This window comes from Girardinichthys multiradiatus, chromosome Y (assembly GCF_021462225.1).
Source record: "Girardinichthys multiradiatus isolate DD_20200921_A chromosome Y, DD_fGirMul_XY1, whole genome shotgun sequence".
Classification (NCBI taxonomy): domain Eukaryota; kingdom Metazoa; phylum Chordata; class Actinopteri; order Cyprinodontiformes; family Goodeidae; genus Girardinichthys; species Girardinichthys multiradiatus.
The window spans coordinates 39,711,356-39,726,513 of NC_061818.1; the positions used below are offsets into that span (position 1 = coordinate 39,711,356).

General features: G+C 43.7%; 2 protein-coding genes across 3 annotated transcripts in view; one reads left to right on the top strand and one right to left on the bottom strand.

The window, feature by feature from the left end:
• The window catches only part of LOC124863919 (corticotropin-releasing factor receptor 1-like), a 35,235-nt gene extending 29,468 nt beyond the window's left edge, over positions 1-5,767 (bottom strand). Inside the window, exon 1 of the mRNA XM_047358481.1 lies at positions 5,436-5,767. Coding sequence (XP_047214437.1) covers positions 5,436-5,459 — 24 coding nt within the window. The 5' untranslated portion in view covers positions 5,460-5,767. The remainder of the gene's footprint in view (positions 1-5,435) is intronic.
• A 5,090-nt stretch (positions 5,768-10,857) lies between these two features.
• Positions 10,858-13,080, top strand: LOC124864851 (aquaporin-1-like). 2 transcript variants are annotated; one of them, XM_047359787.1, is made up of 5 exons: positions 10,858-11,139; positions 11,381-11,867; positions 11,940-12,098; positions 12,174-12,254; positions 12,329-13,080. In XM_047359787.1, exons 2-5 carry the CDS (start codon positions 11,415-11,417, stop codon positions 12,491-12,493), a joined length of 858 nt encoding a protein of 285 aa, XP_047215743.1. In that variant the 5' UTR covers positions 10,858-11,139; positions 11,381-11,414; the 3' UTR covers positions 12,494-13,080. The 2 variants fall into 2 exon arrangements, with proteins under 2 accessions (XP_047215743.1, XP_047215742.1); XM_047359786.1 differs by having other exon boundaries at positions 11,940-12,254.
• The last annotated feature ends 2,078 nt before the right edge of the window (positions 13,081-15,158 follow it).

Consider the following 15,158-nt stretch of genomic DNA (forward strand, 5'->3'; position numbering starts at 1 on the left):
TGATCTCAGAAAATAAAGATTCTCTTGCATTTTTCAGTTGTAGGTTATATCTGTAGAGTCTCTCTTTATAGATAATATAGTGAACCTGGAGTCCAGTCTTTCTCCACCTGCGTTCAGCTTTTCGACACTCCTTTTTTTCACTTCTGACTGGTGGAGCACTTCTCCATGGAGACATTTTCTTCCCAGAAACGACTTTCACTTTAATTAGAGCAATTGAATCAATGATGTCTGAGATTTTAGAATGAAAGTTATCTACCAGCTCATCTACAGTGTTACAGGGCAAAGTGGAGGTAGAAGAGTAAATCTGGTTAAAGGTTTCAGCAGCACTCTCCTTAAAGATGCGTTTTCTTATCAAGTCTCTTTGGCAAACTGAGCCATTGGAGATGATGCTTTCAAAAATAACAGAAAAGTGGTCAGATAGAGCAACATCAGTTACAGACACCTTGGAAATGTTTAGACCCTTAGTGATGATCAAGTCCAAAATATGTCCCTGTTTGTGCGTTTGCTGTTTAACATGTTGAGTCAAACCAACATTTCTAAGAGTGTCACATAGATCTGGAGGAGGATAAATTATTGATCATAACTGAGAAGGTTCTATCTGTCAGATAAGAAGAAAACCACTTCAGTGCCGTGCCACAGATACCAACAAAGTGGACAAAACCAGACAGAAGGACAGAATGGTCCCTCTGCTGTGAGGTCCAACAGAACCAGAACTACATATCCTGCCTTCCAGCAGCTGCTAACTGCTTTGTCCAGTTTTTTTTCACATGGATGTTTGAGTTAAGTTTCTTAAGCTTGCATCACTGCTAAGGTGGAGCAATGTCAGAGTATTATGATCCATAAGCTCATTTGTAAAGTTTAACAATACAATATGAGACACAAGCAGAGATAAATAAAGTGGGACTTTTCAAAGCTCAGCAGCAGCACACAGATTTTGCACATCTTTATTAGTTTATACATACTGTGCTGCATAAACATGACCAGATGTTGCACTTATAGGAAGATATTATTATTTGCTTGCATCATTTTATAATGCAGAGGCTGCAGGGGGTTCAATCAGCTCCAAAAACAATAAAGATTGACAGCATCCTGATATCCATTGATCAATAAAATCATGACGCGTGAACATTTTTCTTAATCTAAAGACTCTGCTGCTCGGGGGGATCGAGGTGGTGTCAGGGTGGACCTTCAATGTGTCCCCGGATGGACTGAGTTCAGACCACCAGACTAAGTCATATGTGTCCCAGAAAGACCTCTGAAGCTGATCTGAAGAAAACCATTCTTAATACATCCTGAGTTTGTTCACATCTGTAATTAGTTCTGTTTGGACATGACTGGATCATGTTGGTGCTGACTTCCTGGTCTGGTTTTATGAAAGCAGATCCTGGAGAACCCGTGGCTGACAGGAGAACTGCAGATTTTATCTGCAGCCTTAATACAGAAACATTGAAAATGAAATCTCCACTGCCACCATCAAACTTCCAAACTAACAACTGTCATGATCCACAAAAATGAAGAGTTTTCTTTTGAAAATCCAGCCTTCCAGCTACTTTTATTACAAAAAGATGGATCTGCAGGCTGAAGGATGTGATGAAGCTCACAGCTGGACTTTCATCCCAGGAATCAGTTCCATCATTTTCCACTCGGAGTGACTTCCTGCCTGGCGGCAGCCGTTGACGGAGCAGCAAGCCCAGCTTTCTCCCGGCAAACAGACACACAGCCAAGCAGAAAGATGACCCCTCACTGAGGCAGAACACCAGCAGGCACAGCTCGGATCAGCAGCTGCAGAACAAACATGGACTCCGGGGTTCTGCTGCAGACTGACAGACAACTGGTTCCTAAACAAACATACGACTGGGCCTCGTTAACAAACAATGCTAAAACTTGCCGGAGTATGAAGAAATCAAAGAAACTGCATTCGCAAAAAAATAAAAATCCAGATGTATGAAATCAAGCACCTTTCTTCAGAACATCTCAATCAGTGGGATTACCAGACTCCTCTCTTGACACGCCTCTGTTTACAGATGCAGATGGGCGTAAATCAGCCGTGCAGGTATGATTCTCCTACCTGCACGGCCAAAAAAATAACCACAAATCCACAGCTGGACCTTTTGAGATGTTAGACATCAAATAAAACTAGAAATTGCTCCTTTCAACAAACTCTCCTCGTCTCTGGGAGGCTCATCACTTCTCCTCTTCCTCATTTCTGTGAGGGGAGGAGGATGATGGAGGGATGAAGGAAGCAGGAAGTGATGGATGACAGTGTCTGTCGTCTCCTCATCTGCTGCCAATCACCTGAGCTCGTTAGTGGAGACACACACCTCCTGTTACAGAGACTGCCTGGTACAGGTTGTCTGTTAAAACAGTGTGTTATAGCAGTGTGTGTGTGTGTGTGTGTGTTTTCTAAAAATAGGCCCGGCTCCCTGAGGAAACAGATCTTCCTCCGTCTCGGAGTTTTTGTGTGATTCTGAAAGTTTTTCAGGCAATTGAGTTGTTTCTGCACCGTCCTGCGGTAGCTCTCTGTTCTCATGTCAGTATGACAGCATCAGCAGCCTTTAAAACTAGCAGAGATCCAACAGAACCATAGTTCCATCCACGGGCTCTAACATGATAGTCTGCTGGTCCTCCAGCCTCTGCAGGACGCTTGGGACTAGGGCTGCAACTAACGATTGTTTTGTTAATCGATTGATATTCAGACAGCAAAAGATGCCTAATAGGAGATTTTTTACAGCACTTGAACCAGGTGAGGCTTACTCTAGGCCACTTTAGGAGTTCTGGAAAGAGCAAATTTACCGACAGAGGTTTTTTATATTAAATGAATAGAAATGGTACATAAAATGTATATTTTTTGTACAATTTTGGCCTAATTGCTGCTTTGAGTGAGTTGTTTTAGATTATGTATACTCCAGGTAAAGATAATTTGATTACTAAGTAAGTTGACCATTATTTTAATAATCGATTAATCACAATTATTTATTAAGGAACAATAGCATAAAATCCAATAATGTCTCAAACTGCGTGGAAACCTGTCTTGTTCTGACTCTGAGGTTCTAATTCAGTTCTGGTTAAACTTGTCATCAGAAACTTTAGGATCCAACTGATAGCAGTTGGCCCGCTGCATGGTTCCTGTGGTTCAGGGTCTACTGATTCGATGGTTTGGAAACTAAATCAGTTTGTTTCAGAACCCGACCATCTGCTGCAGACACACACAATCTGAAAAACAGGGTGAGCAGAGGAACTGATCCAGACTCCCTGAAGTGGACCAGCTGATGTCCAGGAGCTGAGGGGAACCAAAGGTAGGAGTTCCTAAAAACCAAAGAGCAGAAGAACCGGCGTCTAGAGGTTCTTCTGAGGTACCGTCTGGGCTACACATGACCCAATAAAGCATGTTTTATATCAGCCACAGAAGGAACCAATCCAGCTCCTTTGAGAGGTTTTCACATGTTTTTCCAGATAGAAATCTGAAAAGTGTGGCATTAATTTGTATTAACCACCATTTAATTTGACACCCCTCGTTAGAACCAGTGCTACTAACTGCCTCCAGAACTCATCTAATTAGTAAACAGAGTCCAGCTGAGTGTAATGTAATCTGAGTACAAATCCAGCTGTTCTGGTTGTGGCCTAAGATGTTCTTGAGAGAACATTAGAGAACAACCAGCATCATGAAGACCAAGGAACACAGCAGACATGTCAGGGAGGACGTTTAAAGCAGGATTCGGTTCTAAAACAACATCCCAAGCTTTATACGCAGCAAATCTGACATTTATGGAAGACCAGAACAAAGAAGCCTTGAGAAGGAGACACAGCGAGCATGTGGAAGAAGATGCTCTGCGCAGATGTGACCAAAACTGAACTTTCTGGCCTATATGAAAAACACTGTAATTCATCCCAAAAACACCATCCTCACTGCGATACAGGGTGGTGGCAGCATCATGCTGTGGTGATGCTTTTCTTCAGCAGGGACAGAGAAGCTGGTCAGAGATGATGAGAAGATGGATGGAGCTAAATCATGGAAGGAAACCTGTTAGAAGCTGTAGACGACCTGAGACCAGCAGGACAACCACCCTTGAACATACAGCCTGAGATACAATGGATGGTTTAGATCAGAGACCTATTCATGTGTTACAATGGCCTAGTCAAAGTCACAGATATCTCCATCCAAGATGCTTAGCAAAGAATGGGTCAAAATTTCCATCTGTAGATGTTCAAAGCTGGCGGAGACAAACCTCAAAAGACCTTGGACTGGACCTGCAGCCAAAGGTGGTTGTACTGAGTTAGGGGGGTTGAATACAAAAGCACACCACACTTTTCAGATTTTTATTTGTAAAAAATGCTGCAACCCATAGTTCACAGTTCTGAACTTGTCTTTGTTCGTCGGTCTCATAGAATGATGATAAAATACACTGACGTTTGTGATTGGAATAGGACAAAATGTGGAAAATATTCACGTTACCCCTGTATAACTGCTCATAATTCAATCAGAACCAGCTGATCATCTGGATCTAGTTTAATAGACTTATTCTAACGTCAGTCTAATTCCTCTGATCAGCTGCAGCTGAGGCAGAAACATCAGGATCATCTTGATGCTCCTGAAACAAGCTGAGAGGGAACCACAGACGGGTTGATCTGGTTTCATTTCTCTCTGATGAAGCATCTCATTCATTTTGTCTGTTGAGTCAGTGTTCTGCAGAACCAGAATCTGATTTTTGTGTTGGTCCAAACTCTTGAAGCAGAACTCTGTCCTGTTGGCGCTCCTGCTGGATGTTCAGAATCTGGTTGCCACTCAGCTAATGAGTGACCCACTGAGCTCTTCGGGTCATACTGGTCCTGGACTGAAGATGGGATTACCTATAAACAGAAATCTGCTTGACAGAACATCACTGTGACCTGCTCTGGTTCTGAAAGAGACGAAACCCACATGTTCTGATTCCTCACAGCTCATCCAAACACATTAAAGCCTTTTCAGACCTGGACCCTGTTTGATTCACTTATATCCTGTTAGAATAAGACCAGAACCGGAGGGACCCCGAATGAGAGTGAAACTTGAACTAGAATGAACTCTAAACAAAACCAGAACCAGAAAGAACCCAAATGTGTGTTCTCTTCAGGTTCTGTCCGAAATGACTGCTGGAGGAACTGTTGAATTTGTCAGGTTCAGTGGAAGAAACTGCTCAGAACCATTTTGATCCAACAGAACTACCCGAGGATGCTTGATAGGTAGTAGTTCTGGTTGGATTGAGACCAGTTTACCCAGTAAAAAACATGAAAGCAGATGCTTTTCTAACTGGAATTGGGCACGGACGCGTGCACGACAGTCTCTGCAGTAACTAGAACCGGATTCACCCTCTTCAGAACCGGGTTCTGGACCTCATAAGGTAAGAGACTGTACAACAACACGCACGCACACGCTCGCAGGCTGCGCGTTCCCGTCCTACCTGACTCAGGACTTTTCGCTCCATCTCTTCATTCACGCGCACGGCCGGGGTCCTGCGTTCACAACCCTGTGCGGTTCTCTCTGATCCGGTTCGGGTTCCAGCCCATGTTGGTCACAACCGGGAAAGAACAAGATCCAAGAACCGCAAAAGAGAAAAAAAAGACCCAAACCCAACCAGGGAGGGTTCAATCAAACTGAGCTGAAACAGAGATACCAGAGAGTCCAGCTCAGGTCTATCCCGGTTGTGGTCCTTGTGTGTTCTGGTCCGGGTCCGATACGACTCCTTCAACCTTGATCTGAAGAGGAGCAGCGCTTGCAGCGGGAGAGGAGGAGAGAGGCAGCCAATCAGAGGAGAGAAGGAGGGGGGACGGGGGACACTGACCGGGCCCGGCTCCCCCCCCCTCCTCCTCCCAACACACACACACACACACACACACACACACAGGCCTTGAAACACCAATCACTGATCAATACACGCACTAAGTGGACCATACAATAATGCATTAATGTCACGTGACTTTAAATGGACGTCATCAGCGGGTTTAGCTCCTCTCACCTGTCGCAGCCCCTCCCCTCTGCCCTGTCCACCTGTCCTCAGTGTGAGGAAGAGAATGAGGTTCTGATGATGAGACAGAGAGAGAGGAGCATCAGTGGGAAAGCTCCAGGTGGGAATGACACACCTCTACAGCTCCCACCTTGTACCTGTTCACTGGTACGGAAAGCCCAAAGGGCCAGACTTTTACTCCACTGTAAACCCGGTTTCATACACCCTCTGAACCGGTTCTGTTCAAAGGGAACACCCTATTAATAATAATCTGTTTAGAGAACCAAACAACCCTGTTAGGCAGGATCTCTCAGAGGATTTAACCAGAACCAGAATCTCAGATCATTTGTTTAAACTTCAGTAAAATGGGTCAGCCTGAGGAGAATCAAGTCTAAATCACATTCGACCCAGTTCCTGCTCGTGGTGTGTGTTCCTGCTCTTTATTTTGAACAATCCGCAAGGTGAGCATGGACTCTGGGTCATCTTAACCAGCATGAATCCTGGGGGTCCACCTGCTGACCCCAACCTGAACCACTAAGCTAGTCAGAACACACACAATTGGAGCCGGGTCAGGTTGTCCCAGTTGTGCAATGATCGGTCTGATTTCTTTCAGCTGCTGCAGGGAACACACACACACACACACACACACACACACACACACACACACACACACACTCTTGTTTTATATATATGTAGTGAGGACCATGTGTTGACTCCCATTGACTTCCATTGATTTTCAGTCATTTTCAACCCTTTCTGTGCCCTAACCCTGACAATAACCCTAAACCTAACCATTACCAGTGCATGTCTAACCATAACCTGAACCTAAAGTCAATTCACACCTTAGTCCTAAACCTAACCGTTAGCAAAATAGGTCGTGAGGACCAGCAAAATGTCCTCACTTTGGTACAAACGGTCCTCAATTTGATGGTGAAATCGGGAAAATGGTTCTCACTGTGATGCCAAGACAGGAACACACACACACACACACACCAGGCAGTCACAGTGCTCCACAACATCACATCATGCTGCATAAAACACCCACAGACTCCCTGGTCCAGGTAAGGCAAGAAGTTAAGAAGATTCTACTTATCTGGGGTTAAAATTGATTGGTTTGCATTCTGTGCTAATACCACAATTTACTTTCTATTTTTAGGTTTCAGAAACAAAGTAAAACACATTAATGGAACTTTCCATATTTTGGAAAATTAAGTGAATCATGCAGACTAATTTGGTTGTAGAACGTCTTCGCAGATGTCACATGAAACACGCTGTAACTCGGCCTTTATATCAGAAGACCTTGCTCAGTTATATATATATATTTATATATTGTCACCGGTTGGCTCATTGCCAGTGACAAGGAGGTGGAGGTAGCATACGTTTATATTCTAAAATACAAATTTACTATAAAGACATATAGGTAGACCATTTTAATCAGGATGAGATGTCGAAGCCATGCAGGGATGAGGGAGATGTATGCAAGTATCAATAAAAGCAAAGAAAAACCGACACCTGGAGCTGGTTGAGAGGTTTACAGCAGCAGGGACCGGGTCCTGTATGAGCAGCCAAGAAACAAACTGACCAATGAGATCAGGGCAGCTACAGCGAGAAGCTAAAAATGAAGGTGGACGTCTGGAAAACACTCCCATACTGCCTCCCCTCACCATCCTCAACAACACTGTGTTGACTGTGGATCATTTCCAGTTCCAAGGAAGCACACTTTCTCAGGACCTGAGACGATCCTCACACACAGACGCTGTTTGGAAGAAGGCCCAGCAGAGACTGTCCTTCCTGAGTCAACTCAAGAAGTCCAACCTTCTACAGGAGCTGCCATCTGTCATCATTCAGTCTCTCCTGTGTTCATCCATCACTGTGTGGTTTGGCTCATCTCCATTCTTTTTCTCGTCTTTATATACTTGAGAAAACGGCTGTGCATTCCTGTGCATGTACATACGTTCCTTCATCCTTATTCTATTTCTTCTAAAGGAAGAAAGGTTTCGGAGCCCTGGTCACAGCTAAGGAGTAAGGATGTAATAAAAGCCTCTGATCCAAAGAAACATCCAGGCCTGGTTAAAGTCTCCCAGAACCCTGTTGGACAATGTGTTTCAGTCCGATAAAGCCAAACTGGAACTCTGAGCTCCAATTTTAAAAGCTTTGTTTTGACACCACAACAACACAACGCATCACCGAAGGAACGCCATTGAAACACAGCAGCATCATGCTGTGGGGTTACTTCTTCAGATGGAACCAAGATCTTTGCCCAGATGGATGAAGTTATGAAAAGTTACAAATACAGTCCATTCTGACCCAAAACCTTGATGTTTTTATGTTCCAGTGGACTTGTTTGGCAAGGATTTCTCATTAAATGTGGAAAATATTCTCCATCAGAACCTCGTTTAATAGCAGGGCTGTCAGGGCCTCTGTAATCTCTGAGCAGGCAGGAAGACTCATTACAACTGCTTTACTTTGACCTGGTTAAAACCACCGGTACCAGGTCAGAACCTGTTCAGTCCAGAATCGGTTCTGTGGAGTCTTTATTCAGAATCTGTTGACCAGCCACACAGGGATCAATTAGTAATTGTTCGGAACCTGATCGTTTGCTGATAGCAGATATCAGGGTTGCTGTGTCTCTGCTGCCCTCTTCTGGACTGAACCTAAATTACAGAACCATTTATCTGATCGGTCAATCCATTTTCTACACCAGGGTTGCCCAGGTCCAGTCTTCTAGAGCTGTCATCCTGCATCCCTTCTCTAACACACCCGAATCAACTGAATGGCTCGTTACCAAGCCTCTACAGAACTGAAGGACTGAATGCTGATCAGGGAATTCATGTGTGTTGGAGCAGGGATGCCTCTAAAAGCTGCAGGATAGTGGCTCTGGCAGACTGGGCCTGGGCGGTCCTGGTCTATACCCTCTTATTCTTGCATGGTTACAATAAGAGTCCTGTTTTTGAACTGGGGGAGGATGCCAGTGTACCCAGACAAAACTCACCCAGCATGAGAAGAACATGTGAACCCCATTCGAAGATCCTGTCAAACCCTGTGTTGTGCAATCAGGATGCTTATATAATTTAATATTTAAATAAATAACCATTCAGTCTTTCAAATATTGTCTTGGGAATACCAGCCTAATATGGCGATGGTACTTGGACAATTGATGAAAAAGTGATTTGAGCACTGACATTATTGAACAGCAAACTTTGCACACATATGGAATAAATTCATAACTTAAAATATAATAATTTATAAACAGAAACAGTCAGTCAGACAGTCAGTCATTTTCTGCCACTTCTCCATAGTGGGTCGCGAGGAAGCTGGTGCCAGTCTTAGTTTTCACAGCCTACATTTGCATTTTGTTTGGGTTTTGATATATATTTTTTATCTTATTAAAACATATTTTAATATATGACCTTCTTTAATGAATAAAGTGTCCTTTTAGCAATGCCTGTATCGCCATCCTTCTGTGCAGCTTTCTGTGTTCTTGCAGCAGAAAGGAGAAAACCATCACAGAACGCGAAGGAGGATTAAATCAGATGAAGGCATGAGATGCAGGAAAGCAGTCTCACTATGCTCCAGTTGGATCAGTGGACATGCTCCCTCAGGATTCTGTTTCTATGAGTCTGAACTCTGATCAGGATGTAAAGGTGAACAAATCTGCAGGATACATTAAATAGCTCTAATGGAGGGAATGAGAGGATTTACTGACATCCCAGTTTCTTCTCCTTGTTACTCCTCTTCCTTGTAAAATGTCAGAACAGCAGAGGGTCAGCCAATCGGACGAATGGATGTCTCACACACCTCTCAGGTATCAGAGTTGAGCTGCTTACAGCTTCTCTGTATTTGCTGTTAACACGCCAAAATGAAACAACCTTCTCCTCTGTTCTGAATCTGTGTGAGGTTGGTTTACCTGATGAAACATCCTGCATCTCATCAGCACATCTTCAGAGACTCAAAGTCAACACAAGGACACAGAAAAAGGTTTTCATTCAGGATTCAAGTGTATGCCAGACATGATCCTGAGAGGTTCTGCAGCTCTAACTCAGTATCTCTGTCCTGTTTGCTGTAGATTAACTGCAGCTCCTGTTTGTGGGGCCGACACCCTGTCTACCTTTAGGACTGGGCTTAAACCTTCCTTACAGTTAGACCGGCTTTGGTTATGTTGAGCTATCTCTGTAGTTATGCTGCTACATGTTTAGGTATATATCTGTTAACTGTGAGCCTTTCTTTTTCAGCAGGTTAGGATATAAAACTGAAGTGATTACTTTGCTCCTTCTAGTCCACTGTGGTAAATTACTCTGAATTAACCGGAAAAGGTTTTTCCCATAATGTGTGGAGAGGCAGCACAACTCCTCATCATGATGCTGCCTCCACCGTGCTTTCTCTCTGGAGGATTTTAATGCCAGGGTTCAGTTATTTGCAGACATGCAGCTTTGAGTTGTGTCCATGTTCTGGAGTTTGCTGCTGAGTTGTTTGCTGTTTTTTTCTGATGAACCTTCTGCAGCTTCCTGTCTCTATAGTCATAAGACAGCAGACATTTTCTACTCAGGTTTGGATGTGACTCCTCTTTATTCTGCTGTTGGAGAACTTGGAGCTAAATATCCACTTTAACCAAGATGGCCCATGTTGTGGTTTCAGATTCAGGACGTTCTCGGGGCTGCTTTTTGGTTCCCTTCCAGACCCATGTTTTCAGCTAGCAGCAGGTTGGATGAAGTTCTAACCTCCGTCAGGTGCGATGCTTCAGCTGATACCCACTGAAACAGAAACCAACTTTGAATTCATTTTCCTCCAACTTATTGTTCAGTTTTTGATCTTTTGATACCAGATGAACTTTGGATGGTGCTTATGACACACCTGAGATGGAGGCAGAAGCAGATTCTTACCCACCACAGGGTTAACGTTGGAGTTTGGGTCAGCACCACCTGAGAATAAATGACAGATAAGATGTTTCAAAAAACTGGTCCATTTTCTCCTGACAGATGAGAAGTATCCAGCATCAGACAGAGAAGAACAACAAAGAGAGTTATTGTGCTCTGAGGCCCATGCATGATGACTCCACCCACACCTGTGATAACCCCTCCTACATGAACTTAATAAAAGACAGAGACACACACTCCATGACGGAGGAAACATCTTTAACAGCACACCTCTCTGATACCGACAGGTAAGTTCTGTATCATCAGGTGTTTTATATTCAGCTAAAATAAAGAACTAGACTGACTCTAAATCGGATCAAATGATCAAACAGGTTTACCTGGACTGATGGAAGCAATAGAGGTGTTTCTCTAGACACCCAATCCATGAACAAACCTGGAACTCACCTGTGCTTGTCTTATTTATGTTCGTCTCACCTGTGCTCGTGTTACCTGTGTGACTGTAACCTGTGTTTATTTGACATTCTGCAGATGATTTTGAGCACCTGTTCTAGTCGCTGCTGTGATGATGTTTCTCTCTCGCTGTCTTCGTCTCATCCTACGTGACATCCTCACTCAGTCCTGCCTACATCAGTTCCTGCTGGAGTTTGTAGGCACTGCCCTCTTTCTGTCTGCCAGCCTAACAGCTGTTCTGATAAGAGCCGACCTGAGGTCAATAGCTGGTCTGACCAATCAGAGCCATCCTTCTGAAGGTCCTCCTCACTCTGGACTTGTGGCGGTCTCACCTGCGTGTCCCCTGCAGGTGGTACTGGTCTTTGGTTTATCTGTTGCCATGGCAGCGCTGTCCATGGGTGGGGCAGTTCACCTGAACCCTGCAGTTTCCATAGCAATGGTTCTGACCCTGAGGCTCACCCTGTGGAGGGCAGTGATGTACATGATTGGTCAGCTACTGGGGGGAGTGGTCTCTTCTGCGCTGCTGCTCGGACTGATGGGAGATGTGACACCTGCTGTGAACCAGGTGAGTGTTTCTCTGAGCTTTAATACTCAGACGGAGAGGAGGATCCTCACTGACTCACCTGCTTGTGTCTAGGTGTCCTCCGGCGTCCGGCTGCACGAGGCATTCATTGTGGAAATGCTCATCACCCTCCAACTGGTCCTAGTTGTCATGGTAACGGCGGAGGTCCCTCTGCCGGTGGTGGCAACGCCTTTGTTGGTTGGTCTGACTGTTAGTCTGGGTCACTTGGTAGCGGTAAGTCCAATCCACCTGGCTGTTGGTCTTCTACAGGGACAGAGACAACCAACCAACCTGTCAGTTTCCTCACAGGTCGGTGCCACAGGTTGTGGGATGAATCCAGCTCGGTCATTTGGTCCTGCTGCTGTAACGCTCGACTTCAGAAACCACTGGGTCAGTGTAAACACACACACACCCACGCAAACACACTGAATCCTACTTAACCTGACTGTTCACTTCCACTACAGGTGTTCTGGGCGGGGCCTATGGTTGGGGCGTGTGTCGCCGCCCTCCTAAATGACCTGCTACTGCGGCCGCGCTGGCGTCACCCTGGAGATTGGTGGGCGGAGCTAAAACAACTGTATGTACTGACAGACAAACAGCAGCAAGGGGTACTGTCACAGCTGCCATAACCCATCTGAGAAGAGAGTCAATCATCACCTAACTTCCTGTTCAGGCTTTCATGAAGATGCTACAGATCTTTATTAACATCATCATGAAAATCCAGATTCTTCAAGCAAAGATTTTCAGGCAACCTCTTTTAAACAAAGCAGCATAAGCTACACTAAAAATGCACTCACAGATAAGGGATTTTCCCTGGTAAAACTATCTTTCTGACCTCATAACTAATCGAGTGTCCAGATTTATTCTTATTTTATTGTATTTTCTTCAGCTGTTGCTCTTACCTTACAAGCTATCTTCAACACTGTTTACCTCATGCATAAGAACCTCCCTCCAGCTGATGTATTGGCTTCTTCACGAAGCAACAAACTTTGCAACCCAGTACTTTATGATTTCTAGTTTACTGTTATAATGTTTTCAGCATCTTTACATTTCATACATATTCTGCCAGGAAGAAAAGTCAAATATCCAGAAGTTTGTTGATGGTTGCAAATATTTAATCAAATATTATTTGGGGTGTAAGCATGTAGCTGAGTTTGTTTGTATAAATTTAAACCTGTGTGGATCAGAGAAAAGCCCTAATAAATGTAAACGTGAATACCAAGTTTTTGTTGTTCTTGTAGTTATAAACTCCTTCCACCATGGAGTCCTAACAGCAAACTGAATCCAACCAACCGGATGACGGCACAGTTATTGAAACAAAAACAGGGAGAAGAATAGAGGGTAACACCTGCATGGAGGCAGAGGCAAAAACAGGGAGGATAATTCCATCAAAAACTAGAAGGAGCAGGAGGATCTCACAATGGTTGATTACACTGCGAGTATAAATACTGAGAATGGTGATTAGACTGATGGAAGAGGACAGAGCTGTAGGGAGACCTGAACATTGAGACACTGACTAATGAATGGACACATAGGGAGTGCACATAAAGTTTCAAGAAATCTGAAGGAAGACCTACACACGTGGACCAAATTGTTGGTACCCCTCTGCTAATGAAAGAAAAACCCACAATGGTCACAGAAATAACTTGAATCTGACAAAGGTAATAATGAATAAAAATTCTATGAAAATGAACAAATGAAAGTCAGGCATTGCTTTTCAAACATACTTCAACAGAATTATTTTACTAAACAAACTCATGAAACAAGCCTGGACATAAATGATGGTACCTTAACTTAATATTTTGTTGTACAACCTTTTAAGGACATCGCTGCAATCAAACGATTCCTATAACTGTCAATCAGACTTCTGCACCTCTCAGCAGGTATTCTGGCCCATTGCTCATGAGCAAACTGCTCCAGCTGTCTCAGGTTTGAAGGGAGCCTTTTCCAGACGGCATGTTTCAGCTCCTTCCAAAGATGCTCAATAGGATTTAGGTTAGGGCTCATAGAAGGTCACTTCAGAATAGTCCAATGTTTTCCTCTTAGTCATTCTTGGGTGTTTTTAGCTGTGTGTTTGGGTCATTATCCTGTTGAAAGACCCATGACCTGCGACTGAGACCAAGCTTTCTGACACTGGGCAGCACATTTCTCTCTAGAATCCCTTGATAGTCATGAGATTTCATTGTACCCTGAACAGATTCAAGACACCCTGTACCAGATGCAGCAAAGCAGCCCCAGAATATATGCTTCATATGCTTCATTTTTCCATCTGCAAACATAGAGCTGATGTGCCTTGCCAAAAAGCTAAATGTTTGTCTCATCTGTCCGTAGGACATTCTTCTAGAAGCTTTGTGGCTTGTCAACATGTAGTTTGGTAAATTCCAGTCTGGCTTTTTTATGATTGGTTTTCAACAATGGTCTCCTTGGTCGTCTCCCATTAAGTCCACTTTGCCTCAAACAACGTCGGATGGTGCAATCTGACACTGATGTTCCTTGAGCTTGAAGTTCAACTTTAATCTCTTAAGAAATTTTTCTGGGGTCTTTTGTTACCATTCGTATTATCGTCTCTTTGTTTTGTCATCAATTTTCCTCCTGTGGCCACGTCCAGGGAGGTTGGCTTCAGTCCCATGGATCTTAAATTTCTGAATAATATGTGCAACTGTAGTCACAGAAACATGAAGCTGATTGGAGATGGTCTTATAACCTTTACCTTTAACATGTTTGTCTATAATTTTCTTTCTAATCTCCTGAGACTCTTTCCTTCACTTCCTCTGGTCCATGTTGAGTGTGGTACAAACCATGTCACCAAACAGCACAGTGACTACCTGTAGCCCTATATATAGGCCCACTGACTGATTACAAGAATGTAGACACCTGTGATGCTAATTAATGGACACACCTTGATTCAACACGTCCTTTGGTCACATTATTTTCAGGGGTGCTATCATTTTCGTCCAGGCCTGTTTCATGAGTTTATTTTTTAAAATAATTCTGTTGAAGCATGTTTGAAAAACAATGTCTAACTTTTATTTCTTCATTTTCATAGACTTTTTATTCATTATTACCTTTGTCAGATTCAAGTTATTTCTGTGACCTTTATGGGTTTTTCTTTCATTAACCGAGGGGTACCAACAATTTTGTCCAGGTGTGTAAAGAAACCCTAAATCCTACATGTTATCTCCTTATTTCATGGTACGAACCATTTCAGTCTGCCTTCCATTCACATCATAGCACAGAAACAGCCCTCCTCATTGTGACCAATGATCTTCTCCTTTCAACAGATTCTGGCCACCT